The 27,302-nt window shown below is 45.2% G+C and overlaps 1 protein-coding gene across 1 annotated transcript in view; it reads left to right on the top strand.

The window, feature by feature from the left end:
- GALNT17 (polypeptide N-acetylgalactosaminyltransferase 17) overlaps window positions 1–27,302 on the top strand; it is a 128,844-nt gene that overhangs the window by 23,078 nt on the left and 78,464 nt on the right. Inside the window, exon 2 of the mRNA XM_035139012.2 lies at window positions 23,908–24,091. Within this exon, the coding sequence (XP_034994903.1) occupies window positions 23,908–24,091 (184 nt within the window). The remainder of the gene's footprint in view (window positions 1–23,907; window positions 24,092–27,302) is intronic.

Below are 27,302 nucleotides of genomic sequence, written 5' to 3'. Positions count from 1 at the left end.
TACTCGGAATGGCTTTGTTTGCCAGGACTTGGGAGTAATAAACCTGAAGTCTCCTTATTCTTTCAACCAGCCATCTTACCAGACTATCTCTGCTCTCCACTGCGTTATATATAAGGCAAACTCCAACAACAGTGACAACGGAGAATGGTTTGTTTTGAAACTCTGGACTGTTGGGTGTGCAGCACACAGTGATTTGAAAGCCCCCCTGTAATGGTCAGTGGCTCTCACTTGCCCCTCCCCAGCCAATCTCCTGACTTGAGCAGCTTGTGGGAAACACACAACTCGGCACTTCTCTTGTGAGCCGTAGTCAAAACAATTTCCCAGTAGTTCGCTACCACCACCCTTTCTCACTTTCTGCACCTGGCCAGAGAGCCTAAAAGGGATAGCTCTCCGCCTTGTTACAAGGTTGCAAGCCTCTGACTACTCTTAATAAAGCAGGCAGAAATTCAACTGGTTTGGTTTCTTTACTCAAACCCAGGCACACTCACTTGTGCAGCCCAACACTCAGTATGCGACCAAATGGTCAAGGGACCGGACTAGTTGCCCCACCCTGAACAATACTCAAGGTCCAAACCAAAATATACCTTTTCAAGGCTTTATTAAAAAGTGTAAAACATACAACTTAAAAATAGCAGTGCACATTTCTTGTGAGGTTACAGAGATTGCAAATAATAAACATAAGCATACAAATTGCTCTAACTAAAGGATACATATGGTTACGCAGATATATCTTGTTGCAAAGCTTTCAGAAGGCGCAGCCCGCAGGCCCCCCTTCTCTTCTCACAGCTTCATACTCGCAGAAGCTCTGGCAAAATTGCAAGTGGCAAAATGCGAAGTTCTAATGCTAGAACTCCCAAGTTATGGGGAAAGGGTCAGGTGGGGTTCCGTTTTCCCACCAATGGAAATGAGGCTCCAATTAGCAGTTTACCAATGATTTCAGGTGTAACCCATTTGTCTTCACCTGTCTTACTTCACACTCTGATCTAATACTAGCAGATAGTAAGACAGTTCTCTCATTCCCTCCCAACTCATCAGGGTCAAGCCGACCCCAGGTGGACAGGATAGAGTGATTAAACCCCCTCCCAGCCGTACCATAAGGAAATAGGGAACACCGGTGTTTCTTCTTCAGCCAAAGGCAATTACCACATTCCTTTGCAGGCAGCTAATTGGAGCTAGCAGAGAGGGACTTGGCAAGTTTTGTTAAAGGCCCAGCCTGCTCTTGCTGTCTCTCCCAGCATCCATTGCTCTTGACCAAGGATTCAGAGTTGTTCATACTATAACTCCCATGCCATATCCATGACACCCCCTTTTCCCCTAGGAGCCCTGTGCTGCCCTTTAAATGCCCAGTTTTCAGAGGTTTAAAGAGCAGCATTGGGCTGTTTTTGAAAGGGCTTTATGAGTTGCTTTGAATCTGCAGTTTTCAATGGCAGCTGGGGTACAGAGGGCTTGGAATTGTGGGTCAATTTAGAGCCCCTGGTGGGGCCAGCAATGGCCTATGGGCCAGATGTTTCCCATCTCCGTTGTAAGGAATCGCCTGGGCTCAATTGCACTCCTTTGGCATTCACACTACCCACCTCTTTTATGTTGTGATGGATCCTGCTCCAAGAATGGCAGCTCCCATGCTGCCCTGTGGAATGAGGTGTCAGGGTGGGGAGGTGGGATGACAGTGCCACACTGAGGAAAATGAAAACGATTCCTTAGAAAGGATATACAGTGGTACCTCGGGTTACAAACACTTCAGGTTACAGACTCTGCTAACCTGGAAGTAGTACCTCGGGTTAAGAACTTTACCTCAGGATGAGAACAGAAATCGCGCGGCAGTGGCAGCGGGAGGCCCCATTAGCTAAAGTGGTACCTCAGGTTAAGAACAGTTTCAGGTTAAGAACGGACCTCAGGAATGAATTAAGTCCTTAGCAGAGGTACCACTGTATTTAGATACAGGTGAAACTCGGAAAATTAGAATATTGTCGAAAAGTGCATTCATTTCAGTAATGCGACTTATTATTTTTTAATTTTACTTTTAATTTTTACAAATGCTTTCTTTTGGAAATTCCACAGTAATAAAACAAATATTTACAGTAATACAGAAATAAACATCACTATTACATTTCATTAATTACATTCCATTTATAATTCACAAATAATTACAATTACAACAAATAAAGGCTTGGCATATCTTGCTTTGCACGTCATGCATCTATCTCATATATTGGTTTCACCTTTTAAGTTGCTTTACTGAAATAAATGCACTTTTCGACGATATTCTAATTTTCCGAGTTTCACCTGTATATCAGAATGACAAAAGCAGCTAGGGAGCTACTTAAACCTTTGGGTTACAAGGGAGTCAAAGGTATACTAAAGAAGGAAAGGGAGATTGCAGATAAGCTGAATGAATTCTTTGCCTTTGTCTTCACAGCCTACGCCTTGAATTAACTTTCACAGGGAGGCTGAGAATCTGATACAAATAGCAGAGAAAGTTATTCTAAGACTAATAATAAAACAAAAACTGACACATTGTTGAATTTGGATGGCACCCACCTCAGGATTCTTGAAGAAGTCAAATGTGAAATGGCTGATCTTCTAACGAAAATGTTCCCCCTTTCCCACTCCAAAAGGAGTCCAGTTGGGAACTCATTTGCAGTGGGACCAGAAGACTAGCAAGAAGCAGCTTCTGGTCTCCTGAAGTTGGCTCATTCCAGCACAGGAGAGGAGTAGATGGGAGGGTATTTAAGGCTTCACCTCCCAGTTTCCTTCTTCCAAAAGCAGCACCCAGACTGCCCCACCAGTATGCAATGTGAGTATAACTGGTTGCCAGTTTGGGGGCCAAGAATCTTCTGCTTCCTTCTGCGATTGGCTAGCAGTAGGATATATTTCTGACTACTCCACATTGTGGGGCACGGGTGGCGCTGTGGGTTAAACCACAGAGCCTAGGGCTTGCCGATCAGAAGGTCGGTGGTTCGAATCCCCACGACGGGGTGAGCTCCCGTTGCTCGGCCCCAGCTCCTGCCAACCTAGCAGTTTGAAAGCACATCAAAGTGCAAGTAGATAAATAGGAAGGTACCAGCGGGAAGGCAAACAGCGTTTCCGTGTGCTGCTCTGGTTCGCCAGAAGCGGCTTTGTCATGCTGGCCACATGACCTGGAAGCTATACGCCGGCTCCCTCGGCCAATAACGTGAGATGAGCGCCACAACCCAAGAGTCAGTCACGACTGGACCTAATGGACTCAGGGGTTCCTTTACTCCACATTGTAGTGCTGGGTAGGTGTCATTAGTGGTGTGTATCAATTAATTAGGTTGATTTGTTTAATTGGTTTAGTCACTTGGAAGGTACGTGGGTGGGAAAGGGAAGAGGAGGCAAGCACCCTGAGGCACCTTCAGGTGACTAATGACTCCAGAGATTTGCACACAGGGCTCTGTGACCTGTGGGGCAGGGTATCAATCACTTTTGGGGGTTAACCTGTGCCACTCACTTGGGGTTGTGTGGCCCCATGGGGCCAAGAATCAGGAAGGTCCTCTTCTCACTTGAAGAGGAATGGCAGGAGAAAGAATCAGATTTTGAGTCAACTTTTACTCCCTGCAGGGTAGAGTCACCTAGTAAGTGGTCTTCAGAACTTGATAGATTTTTGGATGATTTCCCACACAGGATACATTTCCCTCTGTGCAATTGTATAAGACTAAGTGCATCATTTCTTCAGATATAGTTTACTAAAGTGGTCCTACTTTACCCCATGTATACTCTCTGGCCTCTATTACTGGTATCCCAACGCAAAGCTCGGTCTCCATTCCTGAAAACTGGAATGTGGCCAATTTAACACTAATCTTTAAAAAAAGGACTGCAGAAAATGACCGCTCCCCACATCAAATGGGGGGGGGCGCCTTTTGCGTGGTCGTGCACAGCCCCCTGGATCCCAGTGTGACTCCTGGTAGTTTGGGCTGGCCTCATCCTCCCCAGGCTGGATACCTGGAGGTCTCCACCTACCTCAGCCAATCGCCCAATCCCGCCTGGGGAGGCGTTGCTAGGGGATTGGCCAGGCAAGGGGAGGGACCGTCCTGCCCACACAACACAACAGAAGGTGAATCTTACCTGCGAAACAGCCGTCAGCTCCAGCTACCCTCCCCTCCCTCAGTTAGGTCTTCTTTTGCAGATTAACCTATTCTCCACTGCTGCTACATCAGGTGCTGCTACATCAGGATCGCTGCTGAAGGGCCAGAAAGGAATTTTCCTGCATTGGCAGGTTTTGCCTTTCCTGTAGCAAAACACCACAACTTGGGCGGCTTCAGGCCTTGGGTGGAATTCCTTTAGTCTATCTTCCTAAAGGGGTGTGTGTGTTAAGTGGTGACCCACGCCCCCTTGCGGTGGTGATACCAGGGTTCCCCATTAAAGGGGTCTTGAGGGGAGGCATTGGCCATATGCCGAGAGTTTGTCATTGCTCTCCCCTCCAACGGCAGCGAAACGGAGGGCAGGCTCTCTGCTTGAACATATGTTCTCCAGAGCCAGCCCAATCCCCACACATTCTGGATAAACCCAAAGACTCCCAGATCCCCAGCTAGGGACTGGGAAGGATAAATGCCCAAAGCCTGAGCCATGATCTCTCTACAGCTGAAACTTAAAAAAGTTGTGGCCAATTTTAATCCCATAGCAAGTTGTCTCGAGTCATTATTCCACTCAGGGGTCGCCTGGGCTTGGGAGGGCTCCGCCTGTCCACGCAATTACAGGGTAATCACCTTAATGTCTGTTACTTGAAAACCCTTGGAAAGAAAGGATAGAATTACCGACTATATATAAATTATTATATTCATAGCTTGCTAGCCAAATCTCTTTTGACAGTTTCATTGATAAGTTTGCATAAATGAAGGCAAGAAAGAAGTAATTCAAGCCAGTTGCCTCTTTAGAACTAAATGATTCATTAATCATTCTAATAAAGGATTTGTGTTTGCATTGAACAAATATTCGATCTTATCTATTCTTAATTTGAGCAATTGTCAATATTACTTAGAGAGAGAAAATGATGATTTATAATTTCCTGATGTTGTAAGATGTTCTTCCATTGAAGTGGTTTGCCGATCTAGTGAATTGACATTATTCATGGTTATTAATCAGCTTATCATTAAATGTTGCATACTGAACCACGGGGCACCAATGTGATGTCATCTACATATTGTTGGACGACAGCTTCCATTAGCCCTGGCCTTTGATTATGGCCCCATCTGCATTATACATTTAAAGCAGTACCCCACTTCTTGAAGCAGTTGCAGCTTCCCCCAAAGAACCCTGGGAGTTGTAGTTTGTTAACGTTGCTTAGTTTTTAGTAGATACCGTATTCCCCTGGCACAGCTGCAATTCTCAGAGTTCCCCACGAAGAGAGATTGATTGTTAAACCCCTCTGAGAACTGTATCTCTGTGAGAGAATAGGGGTCTCCTGATAACTCTCAACACCCTTAACAAACTACAGCTCCCAGGATTCTTGGGGGGAAGCCATGTTTATGATATGATACTGCTTTGATTTAATTTGAGATACTCCAGATGGGACCTTAGCTGAAATTCAATTTGATTCAGATTTTCATGCAAACATGTCTCATTTGCATTTTCTGCAATAACATGTAAGCTGAAATTCGGCTATCATTCACTATTTGCACTTCTCTACAGTTTTGCACTTCAGTTTTCCAACCAAATAATGTGTACACAAATGCATATGTTAGCAGAAAGTGTGCATAAAATGTATATGGTAGTGAAGATGGTGTAGAAGATGTATTATTGTCCCGTCCCCCCCAAAAATGTGCATTTTAGGAGAAATTAGCACTAAAATGCTGGCTTAATGCAAACTGATTTAAGTTTGGAAAACTGAGACAAATCACAAGCGAAAAGATTTGTCTGGTCCCAGGCTACCTCTGTATCACTTTGGGACAGGGACAGAAATTGCATGCTGCTTTTAATGGAATGAAGGATACACAAGGCAGCATTTCCTGCCCATGTCCTTCTCTAGTGGTAGACCAGGAAGCAACTCCTACTTGAGGTCCTCTGAAACAAAGAAGTGGGATACACAGGCAGCATTTCCTGCCCTTGTCCTTCTCTAGTGGTAGACCAGGAAGCAACTCCTACTGAGGTCCTCTGAAACAAAGAAGTGGGACGGAGCCATTGGATCTTATCTGACCCATTAGGGAAGCAGCCTTTTGTTACTGGCAGTTTGTCGTTTCTAGGCAACAGTTTCCTCTGAGATCCTCCAAGGTTGCCATTTTCCTCACCTTGTCTAGCTCTGTGAGAATCCTTATTGAGATGGGGAAGGATAATTTTCTCTTACGAAGCCCGTGTTTGAGATAATTTCCCTTCTATTTTTCTTGGCCTTGTGGGCTCGTTTCGTTGCTTTAGCTGAATGCACAAAGTGTGAGAAGTTTCAAACTCCACATTTTGTCCGCAGCTTCTCAAAGGTTAATGTGGTGCTGCAGTTGAACTACATTACCCTCATCCGGCATTTGAAATAAATATGGTCAAATTATTGCCATATGTATTTCCCAAGAGCAGGAAGCAAAGCCGGAGGGGGGGGAGATGGGGGGTGTTTGTTTTTGTTGCATTATCTATAGAGAGATATATATCTATAATACACACACACACACACACACACACACACAGTTGATGATAATGTTGCCTGACATTGGAGCTTTAATATTTGTGATCCAGCATGCAGGCCAGAAGGTAGGAAGGCAATTCATCTCTTTTAAAACACATTTTACCTCCCTTCTCTCCAGCTGCTGCTGAGAGACTAACAAGAGACAGAGGGTGGGTGGGTGAAGGTTGTGGCTTTGGGGTAATATAATAACAGGTCACTTCATCTTCTTCTTGTTGTTTTTAGAAAGTCCTATCACAGCTTTCCTGTAAAAATCTCCTCAGAGCTGTCAGGATGTCCATGATTTGAGGACTTGACTCTCGCCAGGGCCAAGACCAGTGCATCGCATAATTGGACAAGTGCTGGTGGCCTTGCCCCCATCTTACAAATGACACTGAGTCCCTCCCCCATAGAGAAGGTGCATGTGTGTTATTCCCCACTTTTCTCCCACAAGCACTTACCCGATCGTCCTGAAATTTGGCCACAACCTCAGAGTCACATGTGAACAGGTAATCATGCAGTTACACTGACCAGCTGACACACCTAACACAGGTAAAAACCTGGATTTGTGGTCAAAAAAATTGCGCCCTCCAGTGGACATTCAACGAACAACGGACAAACATACTCCACCAGGAAGAGGGAGTTGGGGGATTCACAGGGATAAGCGGACGGCGGGGGGGGGACGGGATGGACAAACAGAATAGATTGTGGATCGGGACAAGGTGGGGGCAATCACAGGGATTAGTCACAGCAATGCGTGGCAGGGCCAGCTAGTTTATGTATGTGTATATATATATATATATATATATATATATATATATATGTGTGTGTGTGTGTGTGTGTGTGTGTGTGTGTGTGTGTGTATAGATACATATATATATATATCCTGATGCTGACAGAAGTCATGGCCCCATCCCAAGTGGTTGGATTGGGTGGCATAGCTGTCATTCTAATTTCCTCATGATTAAATATGGTGTGTGTGTGTGTGTGTGTGTGTGTGATTCCATTCACATGTAAACTTGCACTTTCCAGCGCAATATGTAAAGTGAAGCACATCTGCTTTTTGGAATTCGCAAGTTGCTTTCCTTTGCAGCAGCTGAAAGTATTATCCAGTAGGAGAAAATGAGTGGTGTAGTGGTGTATAATTATTGGCAGGGTTGCTGAGGGATGAGTCGAAGGGGTGGGATTTCGGGGAGGGGGGAGGGAGGCCAGCAGGACCTCCAGATGTTTAGCTTTAAAAAGCAAGCCAATTGGGCATTTCTGAATAACATCGGAACACAAAACACAGACATAGCTTCCACACTCTGTAGAGCTAGAACGGACCCCAAAGTTCATCTGTTCCAACTCCCTGCAATGTAGGAATCACAGCTAAAGAATCTCTGACAGATGGCCATCTACCTCTGCTTAAAAATCTCCAGTGAAAGAAAGCTCACAGCCTTCCCAGGTAGTTCCTTCCACTGTTAAACAGCTCTTACCAACATTAGGTTTGGGCCTTACTCTCTGGAGCAGGAGAAAACAAGCTTGCTTCATCGTCCATGTGACAGCCCTTCAAATATCTGAAGGTGGCCTTCATATCACCTCCCAGTCTTCTCTTCTCCAGGCTAAACACACACAACTCCCTCAACCACTCCTCATAAGGCTTGGTTCCCAGACCCTTGAACATCTCAGTCACCCTCCTCTGCACACAATTGTTTTCGTAGGTCAAACACCTGCTCTCCAATAGTGGGTTGCCCAGGGATTCATTATCTATGTAGAATAGAATCACAGAGTTGGAAGAGACCACAAGGGCCATCCAGTCCAACCGCCTGCCAAGCAGGAAACACCATCAAAGCATTCTTGACATATGCCTGTCAAGCCTCTGCTTAAAGACCTCCAAAGAAGGAGACTCCACCACACTCCTTGGTAGCAAATTCCACTGCCGAACAGCTCTTACTGTCAGGAAGTTCTTCCTAATGTTTAGGTGGAATCTTCTTTCTTGTAGCTTGAATCCATTGCTCTGTGTCCGCTTCTCTGGAGCAGCAGAAAACAACCTTTCTCCCTCCTCTGTATGACATCCTTTTATATATTTGAACATGGCTATCATATCACCCCTTCACCTTCTCTTCTCCAGGCTAAATATACCCATGTGGTTGGTGGGAGTGGATGAGAGTGAGCCTTGGGTGTGGAGGATGGATGGGAATCCTGGATTTAGGCCCAGCAAATGGCGATTCTGTCTGGAGTCCTTAATTAGACTTCGAGGGAAATAATAATAATAATAATAATAATAATAATAATAATAATCAAAAAACAAAGCAGGAACTGCTTCATAGGATGCTGCCTCTGTGCTGAGTAGTGTGTGCAGCACATCAGAGCAGTTGTGGTCTTCATGGGTTAATCTCTGGGGAGGTGTGTGGGTTGATGGAAAAGGTTGAACTTGATTGCGTTCTGGTCCCATTTATCTCTGTAATTCTCTCCTCATCATGTATCCATCATCGGAGCGCGGAAATGCCTGAGTTCTGTCTTCTTGTGCTTTGGAAATGTGTGAGGTGGTGTTGACTGCGGAGGAGGTGGCACAGCGTTGTTTAAATTTACCCACGAACAAATATTTTTGCTTCTTTACTCTTGTCTCTCTGTTTTCTTCCCCCCCAATTTCTCCTCTAATTACTGGTAATCGGAAGAAAGCAGAAAGCATTATAAATGACCCTCTAATGGGCTTGGAGTAAATTATCCCTTCCCCACTATCATTTTGCTTTAAATGGGATGTGTTCCGCCTTTCTTCTTCCCTCGTAAATTCTCCTCCACCACCACCACTCCCGTGCTATGTCTGCCCTCAGCCTTCCCTTCCTCCTCTTTCAAACAATTAAAATGATTATATTGTTCAGTGTGTAGGGGAGGGAGAAGATCTACATTTTATGATAAAAGATACCGGCTCTCAAACAAAAGAATGACTAGGTCTGTGCTGTGAATTTGGCTGATTTTTTTTGCGGGTGTGTGTGTGATATTGCTGAGTGGTGTGCGATTGGTGGACTAGGCAGGCATAGGCAAACTCGGCCCTCCAGATGTTTTGGGACTACAACTCCCACGATCCCTAGCTAAGAGGACCAGTGGTCAGGGATGATGGGAATTGTAGTCCCGAAACACAAACAAAGCTGTACTCGATGGATGAAAGGATACATGATTTCTGACATGATTGAGAATCGCATCGCCAGGGACGGAGAACTTTAAAGCGTTAAGATTGGAATGTGGAAAATATGAGGACAAGAAGAAGAACAAGAAATACGAGAACAACAAGAAGAAGGCAGGAATGAAGATATTGGAGATATACTTCAGAGGTCCAGAATATGGGAAGCCCAGAAAAAATAATAATTTGGATTGTAATTTAGTTGTTTTTTATTTTAGTCTTGTTTTTAATTGGATTATGATTATGATTTGATGGATATGTTAATTGGCTGTTCTTATTGGAAAATCAATAAAAATGATTATTATTATCATTATTTTAAAAAAGGCGCGTCTCCACCCCCATCATTCAGCCTGGACACTGAGATCCAGTGCTGAGGGCCTTCTGGTGGTTCCCTCATTGCGAGAAGTGAGGTTACAGGGAACCAGGCAGAGGGCCTTCTCGGTAGTGGCGCCCGCCCTGTGGAATGCCCTCCCATCGGATGACAAGGCAATAAGCAGCTATCCTATTTTTAAAAGACATCTGAAGGCAGCCCTGTTTAGGGAAACTCAGCCAGATGGGCGGGGTATAAATAATAAATATGATGATGATCTAAGTCTAGGGTTTAAAAAAACCCTAATTAAATATTATCCCTCCCCTTGAATTCATTTGGGGTTGTACAGTATCTGGGTCAGGTATCCCCCAGGTTGGCTTGGGGAGAACAGTGTACAACCCTAACAGCTATGAAGTTTTGCTGGATCCCGTCGGACCATAGGAAAAGTCTATCAGTGGCTATCATCTATGACAGTGAAATAGATGTTTAGAGATGGCATATCTCCCAGTGTGAGTCATTGTGGTGAAATTGAAATAAAACATGCATTATATTAGGAGAAATTGCTTGTAGAAATGTGCACACTGGTCAAAACTGCATGGAAATCTGTTTGGATAAATCCACACTAAAATGCTGAATAATTTTCTATGAGGGTTGCTGCAGAAATGTAGGCATTTGAATTTAGGGTTGCAAAAATGAACCCAAACTGACGAGTCCTACCAGCCCTAATTGCAAGACAGACTATGTGACCCTCTCTGCAACTGGCTCTCTTAAATTTATTTTCCAGGCAGGGTAAGAAGTTGGGAGCTAAATAAACCATTTGTTATTGGTGGCACAGGCTTGCCATGACTTTGCGGAGTCACTAGGGATTTCTGGCACCAAAAGCTCTAGGAGGTAGCCTTACTTGGAAATGTGACATGTACGTTTAAGGTGATACAAGGCCAGTGCAGAAATAATTGGTTTGGGCAGAATGGCATGATTTCATTGTAAAAACAACAACACACACACACACATGGAGGAACGTGGCTGGCCTCCATCTAATGTGTTTCTTCACCTTTGAGTTTACTGAACAAGGAAAAGAAAACATTAGGGTAAAGGATACTGGTCCTAGTATTGGCAGTCTGCAATAGTTACTCTGTCATTCATTTCATATATTTTCCAAGGTTATTTGCCATCTGTATCCTGTTTATTAGTGTATGTGCACTACATATGTTTGCATGTGTGTGAGAGAGAAAGTCAATAAGAATTGCGTGTGTGTGTGTGTGTGTGTGTGTGTGTTATTGTGTGTCAGTGTTCAAATTCTGGCTAAGTATTTTCAAGCTGTTTCATGAATGTGCTTTGTTTGTTGCTGAGATGCTTTGTTCATTGTGTGGTATTTAAGCCAATAACACAATGCAACAAGAGTTAGTAACTTGTGACCCTCCTGCTCCACAAATTTATCCATCTCAGAACAGTGGTGGCTCTCAATATTCCGTGGGCTCCTCCTCTGTTGTGCTGCTCCGCCTGCCCCCAGCGCCCAGTGCAGCCAAACCAGTCATGCTACCCTAAAATTGCCTCCACACTGAACACATTGGCCAGGGCAATCCAAAATATCTGGAGACTCACTGGCTCCCCTCATGTGGCTTAATTCATTATTACTTTGTGCTTGTCCACAGTCCTTAGGTGGGACTGGTGAGTGCTCTGCCCCATCTGAAGCACTGCATAGCCCAGTTTTTTTAAAGTATATTTCCAAAATTGTTTAAATTGTGATACTGCGTCTTTCGTTTTAAAATTTAGAAGTCTGGGTTTTGTTTGAACAGGAAGGTGCATGATTTAAATATATCTCATTGGCATCTGATGTCATCTGCCTCCAACAGTTGCACTCTAAATTCCACCTACTTGACCCACTTAACACTGGCAGCCAAATGATTAATGGCAGATCTTTCAAGATCACTTTCCCTTCTTTTTAGCACGTTGAAGTGCTCCTGATAAAAGAATAAACATATTTTAGCGACGGAGAACGTGAGGAAGCTCTTACTTGGTGCAGGTGCTCCTTCATAGCTGCCAAGTTTTCGCTTTTCTCGCGAGGAAGCCTATTCAGCATAAGGGGAAATCCCTGTAAAAAAGGGATAACTTGGCAGCTATGTGCTCCTTAGAAGCAAAAGCTGGTGCTCATTAGAACCAGTGGGGCAGAAGGCTGGGAGCCAATGAGAGGCAGAACAAAGTAATGCCAGTTTAGTCCCCATCCTTCTGCCTGCTGAGTTCTGCTAGGGCAATACTGAGACTAAGAAAGAAGAGGAGCCAATATTGGAGAAAGCCAACTAATTCTGGATTTGTTCCCCAAACTTTCAATGCTGGGATCTGCCCCTGGACTGGTTGTAAGTTAGGAGCGAGCAAGGTGGGCAGGCTGAGCTTAAAGGTAAAGGGACCCCTGACCATTAGGTTCAGTCGTGACCGACTCTGGGGTTGCGCGCTCATCTCGCGTTATTGGCCGAGGGAGCCGGCGTATAGCTTCCAGGTCATGTGGCCAGCATGACTAAGCTGCTTCTGGCGAACCAGAGCAGTGTTTACCTTCCCGTGGTACCTATTTATCTACTTGCACTTTGATGTGCTTTCGAGCTGCTAGGTGGGCAGGAGCTGGGACCGAGCAACAGGATCTCACTCTGTCGTGGGGATTTGAACCGCCGACCTTCTGATCGGCAAGCCCTAGGCTCAGTGGCTTAACCCACAGCACCACCCGCGTCCCTGCTCCACCTGCGCCCCTGTTTAATGGGGCATATTCTATTTGCTGCAGTGGAACTGCCTCCACTGACTACAACAGGGTAAGACAACCCAGGCAAGAATTTCAAAAAGAATGGGGGGAATGCAGAGAATACTTTACCAAACAGTGCCCCAAAATATATATCTGGACTTGTTTCGATTAATTTCTACAGGAGACTTTGCGGTTTTAAAAGTCATAACTAGGAAAAATTGTAGTAATCGCATATAAATTGTAGTAATCACTGTTTGTGGGGGACAGGAGGCGGGCGGGTGTGGAAGACTCCCTGGTCCTGAATGGGGTAACTGTGCCCCTGAAGGACCAGGTGCGCAGCCTGGGAGTCATTTTGGACTCACAGCTGTCCATGGAGGCGCATGTCAATTCTGTGTCCAGGGCAGCTGACTATCAGCTCCATCTGGTATGCAGGCTGAGACCCTACCTGCCCACTGACTGTCTCTCCAGAGTGGTGCATGCTCTAGTTATCTCTCGCTTGGACTACTGCAATGCGCTCTACGTGGGGCTACCTTTGAAGGTGACCCGGAAACTACAACTAATCCAGAATGCGGCAGCTAGACTGGTGACTGGGAGCGGCCGCCGAGACCACATAACACCGGTCCTGAAAGACCTACATTGGCTCCCAGTACGTTTCCGAGCACAATTCAAAGTGTTGGTGTTGACCTTTAAAGCCCTAAACGGCCTCGGTCCAGTATACCTGAAGGAGCGTCTCCACCCCCATCGTTCTGCCCGGACACTGAGGTCCAGCTCCGAGGGCCTTCTGGCGGTTCCCTCACTACGAGAAGCCAAGTTACAGGGAACCAGGCAGAGGGCCTTCTCGGTAGTGGCACCCACCCTGTGGAATGCCCTCCCACTAGAGGTCAAAGAGATCAACAATTACCAGACCTTTAGAAGGCATCTCAAGGCAGCCCTGTTTAGGGAAGCTTTTAATGTTTGATGGATTTCTGTATTTTAATGTTTGATGGATTTCTGTATTTTAGAATTTCTGTTTTGTTGGAAGCCGCCCAGAGTGGGTGGGGGAACCCGGCCAGATGGGCGGGGTATAAATAATAAATTATTATTATATTATTATAAAAGAAACAGTAAACAAGAAGTAAATAAGGAGGCCATTTACAGGATAAAGGACGTCTTTTATTTTTATGTTATGTTTTCTTTATGTAAGGGGATAGGAGTTTAATTTAGATAATGAAATTGTCAATGGTGGTGGGTTTGTTTGTGTGTATGAGTTGTTGTGTACTATGTTGTAAATAAATAATAAAAGAAAGAAGAAAGAAGAAAGGGTAGGAGTATTGTCGCAAAGGGAGAGGGAGTTGTGATGTTGCATGCCACAGCTCTGAACTGGTACTGAGAACCAATACTAGGGTAAAGCATGTATTCAGAGGTGCGTTAGAATCAATGCTCCTTAACTCTCCCAGCTGCAAACAACAACAACCAACAACAACAACAAGTCATAATGCAAATCCATAAGAATTTTGGTTAAAAGGGCCTAGTTAAATATGCAAATGAGGCCATTTCAATCTGGGCCACTTTTGTTCACTCGCATGCCGTACTAATCAGCGGGCGATTTGGAATTTGCAAAGGTATCCAGAAATTAATACACACAAACAAATAGGAACAGGGGAGAGAGAAACCTGGAGAAAATGGTAATTCTAGTTGAAGATAGAAGGCTGAAGCCCAAAGTTGTCGAACTCTTCTGCCTTTTGGTGTGTTTGGTTCTTTTGCTTTGGGAATTGGATTTGGTCCTCATCTGTCATGACCCTGGAGTCAGATTCACTGGCGGAGGAAGGGGGTGGGTGAGGACCTCCCTGGGTGTCATCCCTGAGGGGGTGACATTGCCATGCTCCCCCCGGATGCTTGCCATGGGCAGCACCCCTCTGGGACGCTTGTCCCGCCCCCTGGGTGCACAGCATGTGCACTGCTCTGGGTCATACCTGCCAAGTTCTTCTCTGAAAAATAAGGGACTGGACCGAAAGTAGCATACCGGAAGTAGCGCGGCGGCCATTTTGGAACTGGGTGGAGCATGCTCAGAAGTGACTTTTGATGCTGCTGTGCCCAGTTCCAAAATGGCTGCCGCACCAGAAGTCGTGCTGCAGCCATTTTGGAACTGGGCAGAGCAGCATCAAAAGTCGCTTCTGAGCATGCTCCGCCCAGTTCCAAAATGGCCGCCACGCCAGAATAAACCGGGGGAAAACAAAAAAATCCATTTTTTTTTCCGGCTGGGAACAGCTGGAAAAATGGGGGTTTCCTGGGGAAAATGGGAGACTTGGCAGCTATGCTCTGGGTGCCGGAGCAGCTAGCTCCGCCTCTGGTCAGATTCCTCAGCTTCAGAGGCTGGGGGGGAGAGGACTTTGAAGCAGGAGGAGCTGGGCATGCAGAAGCAGCCTCATAAACACTCTCAGATGAACTCGCTGGGCCAATGACTCCTTTGCCTGAGGATGCAGCACTGCCATCCCCTGACTGGGAGGACTCTCCTGCAGAAGACCTAGAAAGCCCTGAGACTCCTGCTCCATTACAGTTGGAGATTACTGGAGAAGGGTAAATACAGAAGCATCCTGCAGTACTGACAATGAAGCTGCTTTGCAGTCATAGCAGGGCTCCGTTTCAGCTTGTTCCTTGCTGGAGCAACTTCAGAGCTCCACATTCGCCCCAGAGCACTGGTCTTCACAGCTGGGTCATTGTCTGATCCAAGGTGGCTCATAACAGGAGCACTATCACCATGCACATATCTGGCAAAGGTCCAAGAAATGGGTCCCCAAATGCGTGTTTGGGTTAAAAGCGTCTGAAAAAGGATGCAGCAGACTACTGCCCCAGAACCTAGCCTGAAACCTGCCTTACCTTCAGTCAGCCAGAACCTTCTCCCACCTTGCCTCACTTTACCTGCTGGGTGGCCTTGCTGTGGCACATCACAGCATCTGATCTGCACTCCAATTAATTGTTTTAAGGGGAGAAATGAATCAAGAAAGTGGCTTCACTCATTGCCACAATATTCTGCATTCCCTTGACTCATTTTTCACATCAAGAAAATCTCCAGCAGATCTCCTCCTGGTTACGAAGATGGACATCCGATTTCAGCTTGCAGCAAATCTCACTCTTCCAACTTTTCATAAGAAACACTGAATATTATTACTCCTATTTCATGGAAAATGCCAAAAGCGCCCTTCCTTCACAACTTGGCGACGTGTCTCTGTAATGACGCATGACGGCTTGGATCTTTTATGACGTTAATCTCCTTGAGTGGAGAGAGAAATTTGATCCCTCCGTCTCCACCAGCCATGAATTGTTGTATTTCCTTTCACTCAGAGAAGATAAATATTATGAAGCGCTTAACTGCCCCATAGCCTTCGGTCCAGCTCTCTGATGTAGTTAAGGCAGGGTTTTTTGTGCGTGGTGCTTTATATCCTCTTCCTTCCTCTATATCTTTAGGAGATGCTGAACGTGATTATTTTTCAGAGCTCAGTTTTGGACTGCCGCAGCACTTCAATTTCCTAAAATGAAATGGACCAGGCTCTCAGCCATAACAGCAGTGGTGCCATATGACTGAGAAGCTTCTCCCCTCACCTTTTAACATGTGCATGCAAGAGACAGAACAGATGCAGTAGATAATGGTGCTGTGCTGTGTTCATCCTCACTCAGCATCCTGAGGTTCCTCCAGGTGAGAGAGCCCTGGCACCACCCTTCCGGGCTCCCTGCTGACCCCTGGTGTTCCCCTGACATGGACTCTCCTTCACTAGAGGTTTTCATTTTTTTATATTTTTTTATATTTTTATTAAATTTTCTGTTTTACAATTTCAAATAAGATATCAGTGACTCCCCTTCTTCTTTCCATGCTTCATTTTGCATACCTTATATCCCTGAATATTTCAGAAAAACCATACCAATCAGTTTTCCATTATTAAAGGTAAAGGTAAAGGGACCCCTGACCATTAGGTCCAGTCATGACCGACTCTGGGGTTGCGCGCTCATCTCGCATTATTGGCCGAGGGAGCCGGCGTATAGCTTCCAGGTCATGTGGCCAGCATGACAAAGCCACTTCTGGCGAACCAGAGCAGCACATGGAAACACCGTTTACCTTCCCGCTGTAGCGGTTCCTATTTATCTACTTGCACTTTGACGTGCTTTCGAACTGCTAGGTTGGCAGGAGCTGGGACCGAGCAACGGGAGCTCACCCCGTCACAGGTATTCGAACCACCGACCTTCTGATCAGCAAGCCCTAGGCTCAGTGGTTTAACCACAGCACCACCTGGGTCCATTATTACATCCATCAAAACTTATTTACATGGTTGAATTTATCTTAATGCTGCCAGCGTACACTATTATTTTCCATATATTCAATAAATGTTTTCAAATCTTCCTTAAACTTATGTTCTTCTTGTTCTCTTATTCTATATGTTCAGTCTGCAAATTCTGCATATTCTGTCAACTTAAGTTGCCAATCCTCTTTGGTTGGGACCTCGCTCATTTTGCATTTTGGGGATAACAAAACACAGGCTGCAGTTGTTGCATACGTAAATAACCTTTTCTGACACTTGGGAATTTCAGTCTGGATTATCCCCAACAGGAAGGACTGTGGGTTTTTTGGGGGGAAAGTAAAGTCATTGGAGGTTTTCAAGCAGAGGTTGGATGTTCACATTCTTCAGCATTGGCGTCGGTGACTGGCAATGACTCTCCAGCATTTCAGACGAAGGAGTCTTTCCCAGTCCTGCCTGAAGATGCCGTAAGATCAGAAGAGCTCTAGGCACTTACTGTGTCACTTATATGATCTGTACAACATCAGGCACAACATGACTGCTAAATAGTCTAATTAGTAGCAACAGTTTTAGTGGACTTTCTGCAGTGTACAGAAGGAAGCTCTTTAATAAACATTCTTTTTCACATGGAGGAATACTAGGTTGTGTTTTCTTTTCAGTGCTGCTGCAGAGTGCCACCATCACTCAGTCAAACAGAAGTATCATGTATTTTGGATGTAGGAAAAAGGAGAGACAAGTTAAGAGCTCTCTCAATGACAAAAATTGCCGGTGTACAGAAGCTTCTAGATGGAAGGCTTGTATAATAAATCTGAGTGAAAACCTTGAGCATACCCCAGGTCTTTTGTTAATCTGGAGATAGGACGACACAGGAGGGAACTTGGGGTTTCATAAGTGCTCAGATACGCTAAACATCCCTATCTTTGCTTCTTATATTTTTTATTATTTAATATAAGCAACAGCAATCCTTCTGTTTCACTTGTGTTTTGACAACCAGTGGTTGGGTGCATGGCTTGCTCCACCAAGCTTTCGTAAGATTTGCTCAATACTCGGCAACAGACCTGTGCTTTCTGGTTAAGAGCAGCATGGCCTAGAATCTTGGGGAACTCACCAAATCACTTGACACGTTCTATTTCAATCTGCCTCTAGTAAAATTCCAGGGAAGTGCATCATAGCTAAGTAGTCATGGCTCAGTAGCAGAGGACCTGCTTTGCAGCTCAGTATCTGTAGCTCAGTAGCAGATCATCTGGTTTGCATGAAGGATGTCCCAGGTTCAATTCCTGGCACCTCCAGCTTGGGCTGGAGAGACTCTGGAATCCTGCAGAGCCTTTGTTGTATAGTGTTGACAATACTGAGCTTGACGGACCAGTCTAAGGCAGCTTCCTACCTTCTTATGTGCTAGTAAATTCTCAAGTCCGGCACCAATATGTGGCATACTGGGGCAAGGGCCTGGTTGCAGCAGGCCCATGACCAGCAACTGGGCTTCCCATCATTATCGTCACCACTGCTTGCCTAAGCATGATGTTGTTGTTGGTGCTCAATGGAGCCTTGAACCCCACGTTCAACTCTGTGCCAACAGAGACTTAATTATGGTGTTCAATGTCCCGGCTCCCGGCTGGCTGCTCGCTCACTTGCCGAGTGCTGCCGGAAATCGCCTCTGCGCATGCCCGGGTGCCCAGACATGCGGACACGGGCAGCCTGGCACCGGAAGTTGCTTCTGGACATGCGCAGAACCAATTTCCGGTGCCGCTCTGCCCATGTCTGGGCACCGGAAACCGGGCAGAGCCAGCACCGGAAGTCTGGACATGTGCAGAAGCAATTTCTGGTGCCGCGCCGCTGCTGATCCTTTATTTTCAATTCTGAAAGTTGACAGCTATGCAACAGTCCTTCACCTCTCACTGCAGGACTGGAGCAGGGGACCGGTGGCAGCGCACACCAGAGTTTGAGGCCACCTGTACATGAATTTCCTGGTATCGCTGATTTAATTCTTTCCTGGTGTGGGTGTCATTCCAAGATGGAGAACTCTGAGGCCTTAAGTGTGTTACAAACATGTGTACCGACTGTTAATACTGCTGGTTTATGTTTTTAAAATTCTATCTGTATTATAAAGGGTTTTATTGTAAACTGCCTTGAGGTGGTTTAATAAAAGATAGCATTTAAGTCAATACAAGTTCACTTCTTACTTGAGGTGGGCTTTCATGAGCCCTTGAAGAACATGTCTGAGCCTGAGCTTAGAGAACTTCACTTTAACTTCTTTTCTTTTGATTAATGTTTTAATTTGGACCAAAAAAGAGATATTCTTTATAAACCCTAATAAAAAACAAACACCTTTTTATCAGAGAACACTGGCATTCCTAGTTGAATGATTGAGGGACTGAGCCCTTGTGTCTGGGACGAAGTGAATTTCTCAGTGGCCCAACAGAACAGGGACTCTTAGTATCTCACGACACCAGAACTTTGGGTCACCCAAGGAAGCTGAATGTTGGAAGATTCAAGAGAGACAAAAGAAAGTACTTTATCACACATTGAACTATAGAATTTCCTCCCACAAGAGTCACGGATGGGTACCAACTGTCAGAGGCACTATGTCCCAGTTGTTGGGAACTGCAGGTGAATGGAGTGCTGTTGTGCTCACATTCTGCTTGTGGACCTCCTATGTGGATCTGGTTGGTTACTGTGAATATTGGACTGGATGGGCCATTGGTCTGATCCAGCAGGCTCTGTTTATTTCCTTATATGTTGTTCTTATGACGGAGGAACTGGTTTTGTAGTAGGGTTAGAATGTAGTAGCCCAGAGTGGCTGGGACAACCCTGCCAGATGGATGGCATCTAAATATATATATATATATATATATTTATTTATTAGCCAATTTCAGCATTGTCAGTCCCCATTGTTGCTACTGACTCCTCTCTGTTTGAAACAGCAAGAGTCTTCCTTTTTTTGTTGTTGTTTACTGGTGGGGAGTGTGGTGGAGGAAAGAGCCTGAAATAAAACCCTTTATGTTTTTCTCATTTTCCTTGCAAATCCTTGAGAGGTGCCTTGAGCGTTCGAGCTTTTTCAAGCATCCCATTTGCAGAAGCTCCCTAGTTTTCAAGGTGAGCTGGCTCTCTGGGAGGGGTTGAAGTACCAATCAACCACCATATACTCACATGAATCAAAGTATTTTCCTTAAGGCAAGCCTTAGGATTGATTCCTCCTTTTCCAAGGCCAGGTATTTCTAAGACAACTTTTCAATCACTGAGGAGTCACATTGTCTTTTTCCAATCTTGACGCCGGGCACTTAATGTATTCCTCCCACCAAGAGCACCTGTCTACGTTTTGCAGATCTGCCATTGCATACACTTTAAAACAAAGTGACACTTTGACTGCCTTAGTGAATCTCTTCTGACAGGCTGATCTGGCAATGGGGAGCGTGGTGAGTGGGATGACGTGCAGGGCTGGGGCAGAATGGGAATGCACATATCCAAATTGTTGCATCTCACCTGAGAACACTTAAATTTTTGTGACAATGGCTCTGGGTGCCTTTTGAGATGTGGGATGGGGAGGAAATGACCTGGAAAGGAGTGTGGCGCAGTGGAACTTTTCCTGATAGGAGTGGACTGGCTTTATGATGCATTGAATTTATTTCACGGATTCCAGGAGCTGGAATTGCTGTGTAAGGCAGCCAATTGATCCATGACTATGGGAACATGTTACAAGATCTATTAAGGAGCCTCTGGGAGGGGCTGCTGCTAGCTCAGCCGGCAGATGCATGTGGAACAAAGTTTTGAAGATTGGGCCCTAGGTCATCAAATTGCGTGCCGAGGTCACCGGATTCCCCCCCCAATAAATTCACACACACACACACACATGAATTAAGTTTAAGGTTTTTGGCATTATTTTGGCCACAACTTTATTAAAATACAATCAAATGTGAGTGGTTGCTTAGGCATTGGTTAACCCATCTGTCCCCCGCCCTGGGACAGATCCTGCACTGACTTTCTCTAGTCGATTGTGGAAGTCAATAGGTAAACATTCTCAGTGGGAGGACAGAGCCAGGTACCAGGCCCTTCTTGTCCTCCCTCGAATGTTCCCCGAGGCTCAATTTGCTCTGTGTTAGGCCCAATTCCCCTAGCGGGGTACTGACGAGAGCCGTTTGAGCCCCAGGATTCCTTTAACGGAATACCTCTATAAGCAGCAGAAATTTAGCATAATTTTTTCAGCCTTTCCAAACTCCTCTTTCCATACTCCTCTTTCCAGCCAATTTCTTACCAGCCAATTTTAACCAATGTCTAACCGCCAACCGGCTCCCTCGGCCAATAATGCGAGATGAGCGCGCAACCCCAGAGTCGGTCATGACTGGACCTAATGGTCAGGGGTCCCTTTACCTTTACCTTTTTAACCGCCAACCTAACAAGTTGTGACGATTTGCTTATGCAGTAGGCAAAAACCAAATGGCAACAGCCAATCAGCCAGATGGCAAAATTCCTACCAGGCCCCTGCCTCAAAGCAGGCCTCCCCCCCATGACAGGCACAGCAACATCAATACGCAAAGCATCCTCAAAAAAAGGAGGTGGGCGGGTGGGAAATCCGAAGCGCTTGGCAAAAGTGAAACCAATATAGCCCCGTAGGGGGTTTTATAGGCTAGGGGCCGTCCCTTATTTCAAACGGCAACACTCTTTTCGTCCCAGCAACAGCACCAAATGCCCAGACCTGCCAGTGGCCATTTTATCTAATCTACCTAACAACAACAGGGTCATCCTAATTTCCCCTCCCGCAACGCGTGCTCTCCATAATTGGAGAACCCGTTTTACTGAGCTAAACAGTTGGAATAGGTATATTCCAAACCCCCAGAATGCCTGTTTTTGAGCTGAAGGCCTAAATTGGAGGTTTGGGTAAGAAGAATATACTTTAAGATGATTTGGACAGCTTGTTTTTAAGTATGGAAACTGATTGCATTCTAACCATACATAATTGGTGAATATGCAATTCCCTGACATTGCCTCCCCGCCGCCCCCCCCCCATGCACAGTGCCTTGAAGGAAGAGAACACCAGCATTGCAACATTACATTGGGGAGCACATGAATCCAGGTCTCGTGGCATTGCGCTCTTTTGTTTCTTGTTCACCTTCTGTCGAAATAAAGGAACGCCACAAAAGGCCTGCCTGGAGGGGTCGCAGGGTCCCTCAACCGAAGCGATGGGAAAATAAATATCACCACGAAGAATAAAAATCATCCATCAAAGTGCTCAGTAGTGCCTGACAACGAGGGAGGTGTGAATCTCTCCTAAAAATAAATGTAAAAATGTCAGGTGCTGCTGCTCTCTATAATGCACAGTGAAGCATGTCATAAAATATTACTTTGTCTTTCCATCCTTTCTTAATGTGCTTGGCTTTTCTTTCTTTGACACTCGTTCTTGCCCCTTGGCTCTTTCCTTAAAGAGAGTGGAGCAAAAAGCACTTTGTGTTGCAGAATGTCCAAGGTTGTGTATTATGCACGCTGTGTCCTATTTATTTCTTTGAAAGCTTAAATTGGCCATTAGATCTGCATTCATTTTCGCTCAGTGGAATGGACTACCTTGGGAAGGTGGCGAACTCTCCTTTGGAGGTTTTTTTTTTTTAACAGAGGTTGGATGGCCATCTGCCAGAGATTGTATAGCTGTGATTCCTGCATTGCTGGGGATGGGGGCTAGCTAGATAATCCCCCCAAGTCCCTTCCAACTCTGCAATCCTATGATTCATTCACTGAAAAGATAGGTATTTACTCGGCAATTCCTCCCTTTCTCTGAATTAGTCCCTTTTCAGCAAGGCAGTGGGAAGTAGCTAAATCATGATACAGATAGTAGACGGGGGTGGAGTGGAGGAATTGATAAAGGTAAGAACATGGGTAGGCAAACTAAGGCCTGGGGGGGGCGGATCCGGCCCAATCGTCTTCTAAATCCAGCCCGTGGACGGTCCAGAAATCAGTGTGTTTCTACATGAGTAGAATGTGCCCTTTTCTTTAAAATGCACCTCTGGGTTATTTGTGGGGCCTGCCTGGTGTTTTTACATGAGTAGAATGTGTGCTTTTGTTTTAAATGCATCTCTGGGTTATTTGTGGGGCATAGGAATTCGTTCATTTCCCCCCAAAAAACTATAGTCCGGGCCCCCACAAGGTCTGAGGGTTTGCTGACCCCTAGTTTAGGGGGTTTCATTGCTGCTGTTGATACTATTTCCTTTTAATGTTTACTTTTAGATCTTATGATTTATGTGGTAATCTCTCAATTTGGTTGCGTACTTTTAACACATTTTATTTATTGTTCATGACTGCTTTTGCTATGTTTGTAATTAAAAAGATACAAGTTGCAAGCCACTTTGAGCAGAACTTTACCTATGGAAAGGCAGCAGACAAATGACGATGGTAGTGGTAGTGAATCATGTAGGTGTTGCTGGAAGAACTCCAGTGGAACAGAAACGATGTTGTGTGTGACAAATACAAGGTGGAAAAGAAAATGAAACCTTCTTACATCCCTAGAGAGTGTGTGCCATTTTTTCCTCCTTCCTTCTTACAGTTCTTTGTGTTTTTCAAGGCTCAGATTAATTCTGTTGGATATTGCTTTTACCCTAATCACTTGGAAAAGTGAAGCAAATGTGTGTGTGCAAAGACACACACACACACACGATCTGTAACCGGGACAGCTGATCTGGGGAAAGGGACAGAAATTAGCAGGGGAAGGAGTGGGAATCCCAATACACACTCAAAAAAGATGACGTGCTCACAGGCCCAAAAGGTTTAGCAACGCCTGGGTTACATCTTTGATTCTGGGATAAAGAAGCAACGGTTGACTCCCATTTTTGAAAACTGATCCTATTTTTCTCTCTCCAGGTTTGTCCAAATCACTGGGACTCATTGAAGGCTATGGTGGCCGCGGGAAAGGTGGGCTTCCTGCCACACTTTCCCCTGAGGAGGAAGAGAAAGCCAAGGGACCACATGAGAAATACGGCTACAATTCCTACCTCAGTGAGAAAATATCACTGGACCGTACCATACCAGATTATCGACCAACCAAGTAAGTCCCTCATTTCATACTAGGGACTGACGGATCGGTCCATTTTGCTTCTCTCAGTTTCTTATTTTTCTGATCCCTGATCCAGTTCTCCATATTTCTGCTGCAAAATTGTGTGTGTGTGTGTGTGTGTGTGTGTTTGAAAGGGGAAGACGCTGTAGTATTATAAATTGTGAATCATTGTTGGTAAAAAGTATAAGCTAAGGGGAGAAATAATAGCAAGATTAGATATTGGAAATTTTTTAGAGATATGAATTAAATGTTTGAATGTTAATAATATAAATTGGTATTTATAGATGGGTATTGAGTTGAAAGGTATAGAGAGAATTGCAATAAGAGGTTTAAAATATTGTGAAAACTGCTTAAAGGTTAATTTTAATAGGGACCCAATGAGGGGAGATCTGAGGAAGTCCACAATGTGATGAAAAAGTTATGAGTAATATTTTTCTTTCTTTCTTCTTTTGTCTTTTTTGTATTTTTGCTATTGTTGTTTGTTTTTGTGCTTTTTTTAAAATGTGTTGGTGAACTATTTTGTATGGGAGGATTATTAATGTGAATTGATTGTTTTTGTTCCTTTTATAAAATTAATAAATATATTTATATATAAAAAAGAAAGAAATCCTCATGAAACAATTATCAGCACAACATTTTGGTGTGAATTTCTCCTATTCAACAACATATAAAAATACAATAAAGCATTTAACATTAAAAATCTTCCCTATACAGGGCTGCCTTCAGATGTGTTCTAAAGGTCTTATTGTTATTTATCTCCTGGGCTCAGGCGTCACATAACTCCATACCCTCCAACATTTCTTTGATGAAAATAGGGACATCCTAAGAGAAAGCAGGACATTCCCAGAAGGGAGGTAAAGGGACCCCTGACCATTAGGTCCAGTCGTGACCGACTCTGGGGTTGCGGCGCTCATCTCGCATTATTGGCCGAGGGAGCTGGCGTACAGCTTCCGGGTCATGTGGCCAGCATGACTAAGCCACTTCTGGTGAACCAGAGCAGTGCATGGAAACGCTGTTTACCTTCCTGCTGGAGCGGTGCCTATTTATCTACTTGCACTTTGACGTGCTTTCGAACTGCTAGGTGGGCAGGAGCTGGGACCGAGCAACGGGAGCTCACCCCGTTGCAGGGATTCGAACCGCCAACCTTCTGATCGGCCAGCCCTAGGTTCTGTGGTTTAACCCACAGCGCCACCCACGTCTTTCCCAGAAGGGAAGCACCCCTCAAATCCCCATGGATTCCCTGTATAGGGAAGTTTTTAATGTTTAATGTTTTTTTATGTTCTTGTGTATGCTGGGAACTGCCCAGAGTGTCTGGGGGAACCCAGTCAATTGGGTGGGGTACAAATAATAAAATAATGATCGTGATTGAAGATTTATACAAACTCGCAGCGTATGAACAACTTGCATATACAGTGGTACCTTGGTTTATGAACACAATTGGTTCCGGAAGTCTGTTCATAAACTGAAGCGTTCATAAACTGAAGCGAACTTTCCCATTGAAAGTAATGGAAAGTGAATTAATCCGTTCCAGATGGGTCCGCGGCGTTCGTAAACCGAAAATTCGTAAACCAAGGTGTTCATAAACCGAGGTTCCACTGTAAATGCAGACTTGCCACGGACAAATTCAATGATATTTGGAATCCATTCTTACAAATACTGTAATAGGTTTAGATATGGTGGAGTACAATAAATTGGGCCCTCCCTGCAATAGAGGGCATGTGTTGTTGTGGGTCCCGGCAATCAGGCCTAGGTGTTGGGGCGGGGACTATTGGAGCAGCCACAACACCCTATTGGTGGTCTCTCAGACGGGGTGCAATTGGGCTGAGGGCATGCCAGTCTACAGAGTCTGAGAGACCACTATTTAAGCGCTGCACGTGACCTTAGAGATCCTTCTTCTCTGGCACAGTGCATCGAAACACCCGCCCACCTCTCCCTTATTTTAGGGCTTGCGCTTGACCTTGCTATGCCGTCGTGTGTCGCCAACCGTTGGGGTTGGGGCATGGCAGGAATTTTCCCCACTTGGCTGATTGGCTGTTGCCACTTGGGTTTCGCCTGCCGCAAAGCAAATCGTCACAACTTGTAAGGTTGGTGGATAGACTCTGGTTCATGCTGATAGGGGTGGCAGAACCCTAGCCAACCCTTTCCATGGGTATTCATTTAAGTGGAATCCTGGGACATCTGGTTGGTCTTCCCCGGTCGGGGTTGTGCCCCCTCCAGAGTTCGGGGCACATCTGGGGGAACCATGGGCCAGGCTGTCCCAGATGTTCACCTATCCTATGCTGACTGATGGTGTGCCCTGAGTCAGCGCTACTGTAGGTAGCTTTGGAACCAGAGCCTATGCAACAACTCACTTGATTTGTAATCAATAATGTTGTGGTCTAAATTCTGCCCAAAACCAAACCAAAAATATGAGTCCAGTCTGAATTTATTTCTAGGCTGGGTTAAAGGGTCTCCACACACAACAACCTTGTAAAATATACGGTTTTGGGTTCCCTCCCGCCCCCTTTATTTTCCCTTCTCTTTCTCTTTCTCTTTTCCCCTCTTTTATTTATGTTTCACAATGTTTAGTGCACATATGTACTTTTTGAACTTTCAATAGAGATGTTTAAAATCTAAAAATAATAATGATGGCGATGGCGATTCCATGGCTCCCCAGCCAAGAACTTGGGAGTAAATTCACCCTCCCTGTGCTGTGTGAGCTTTGGGTACATGAATCCAACGCAGGCCTTGCTGTCCAGCATTCACCAAGGTGAGCAAGGCAGGCCAAAGAACACACACCCCCACACACAAATACACCCCCAATTCCCTTTCCTTTCCAAACTGAATGCCAAACAGACCAAAGACACAGGTAACGCATAAGCCAGGAGAACCCTACAGTGTGAAGTCAGCAAAAATGGGGAGTTGGGTTCACTGCACTCAAGAAAAATCACTAGATAGCCCCCAGCAATGGTGGCTTGCAGAGAGAGAGAGAGAGAGAGAGAGAGAGAGAGAGAGAGAGAGAGAGAGAACCACTGTAGAATTATGGGGTGTGTAGAAGCTCAATGAAGAGGAGGGGACGGAATAGGCATAAATAGCTGCTCAGCCACCTGCCTGCCCATGTGGTTCCCCATCCCCTCCCCTTGGGAGAGACCAGCCCTCGGCTTCTCACAAAGGGGTTGTGTGTGTAACAATTTCTTTCCTGCCAAAGAGTGGGGGCAACAGA

The sequence above is a fragment of the Zootoca vivipara genome, chromosome 15 (assembly GCF_963506605.1).
Source record: "Zootoca vivipara chromosome 15, rZooViv1.1, whole genome shotgun sequence".
Classification (NCBI taxonomy): Eukaryota; Metazoa; Chordata; class Lepidosauria; order Squamata; family Lacertidae; genus Zootoca; species Zootoca vivipara.
The sequence above is the reverse complement of the archived record's forward strand: the minus strand, read 5'-3'. Positions and strand labels throughout refer to the sequence as shown.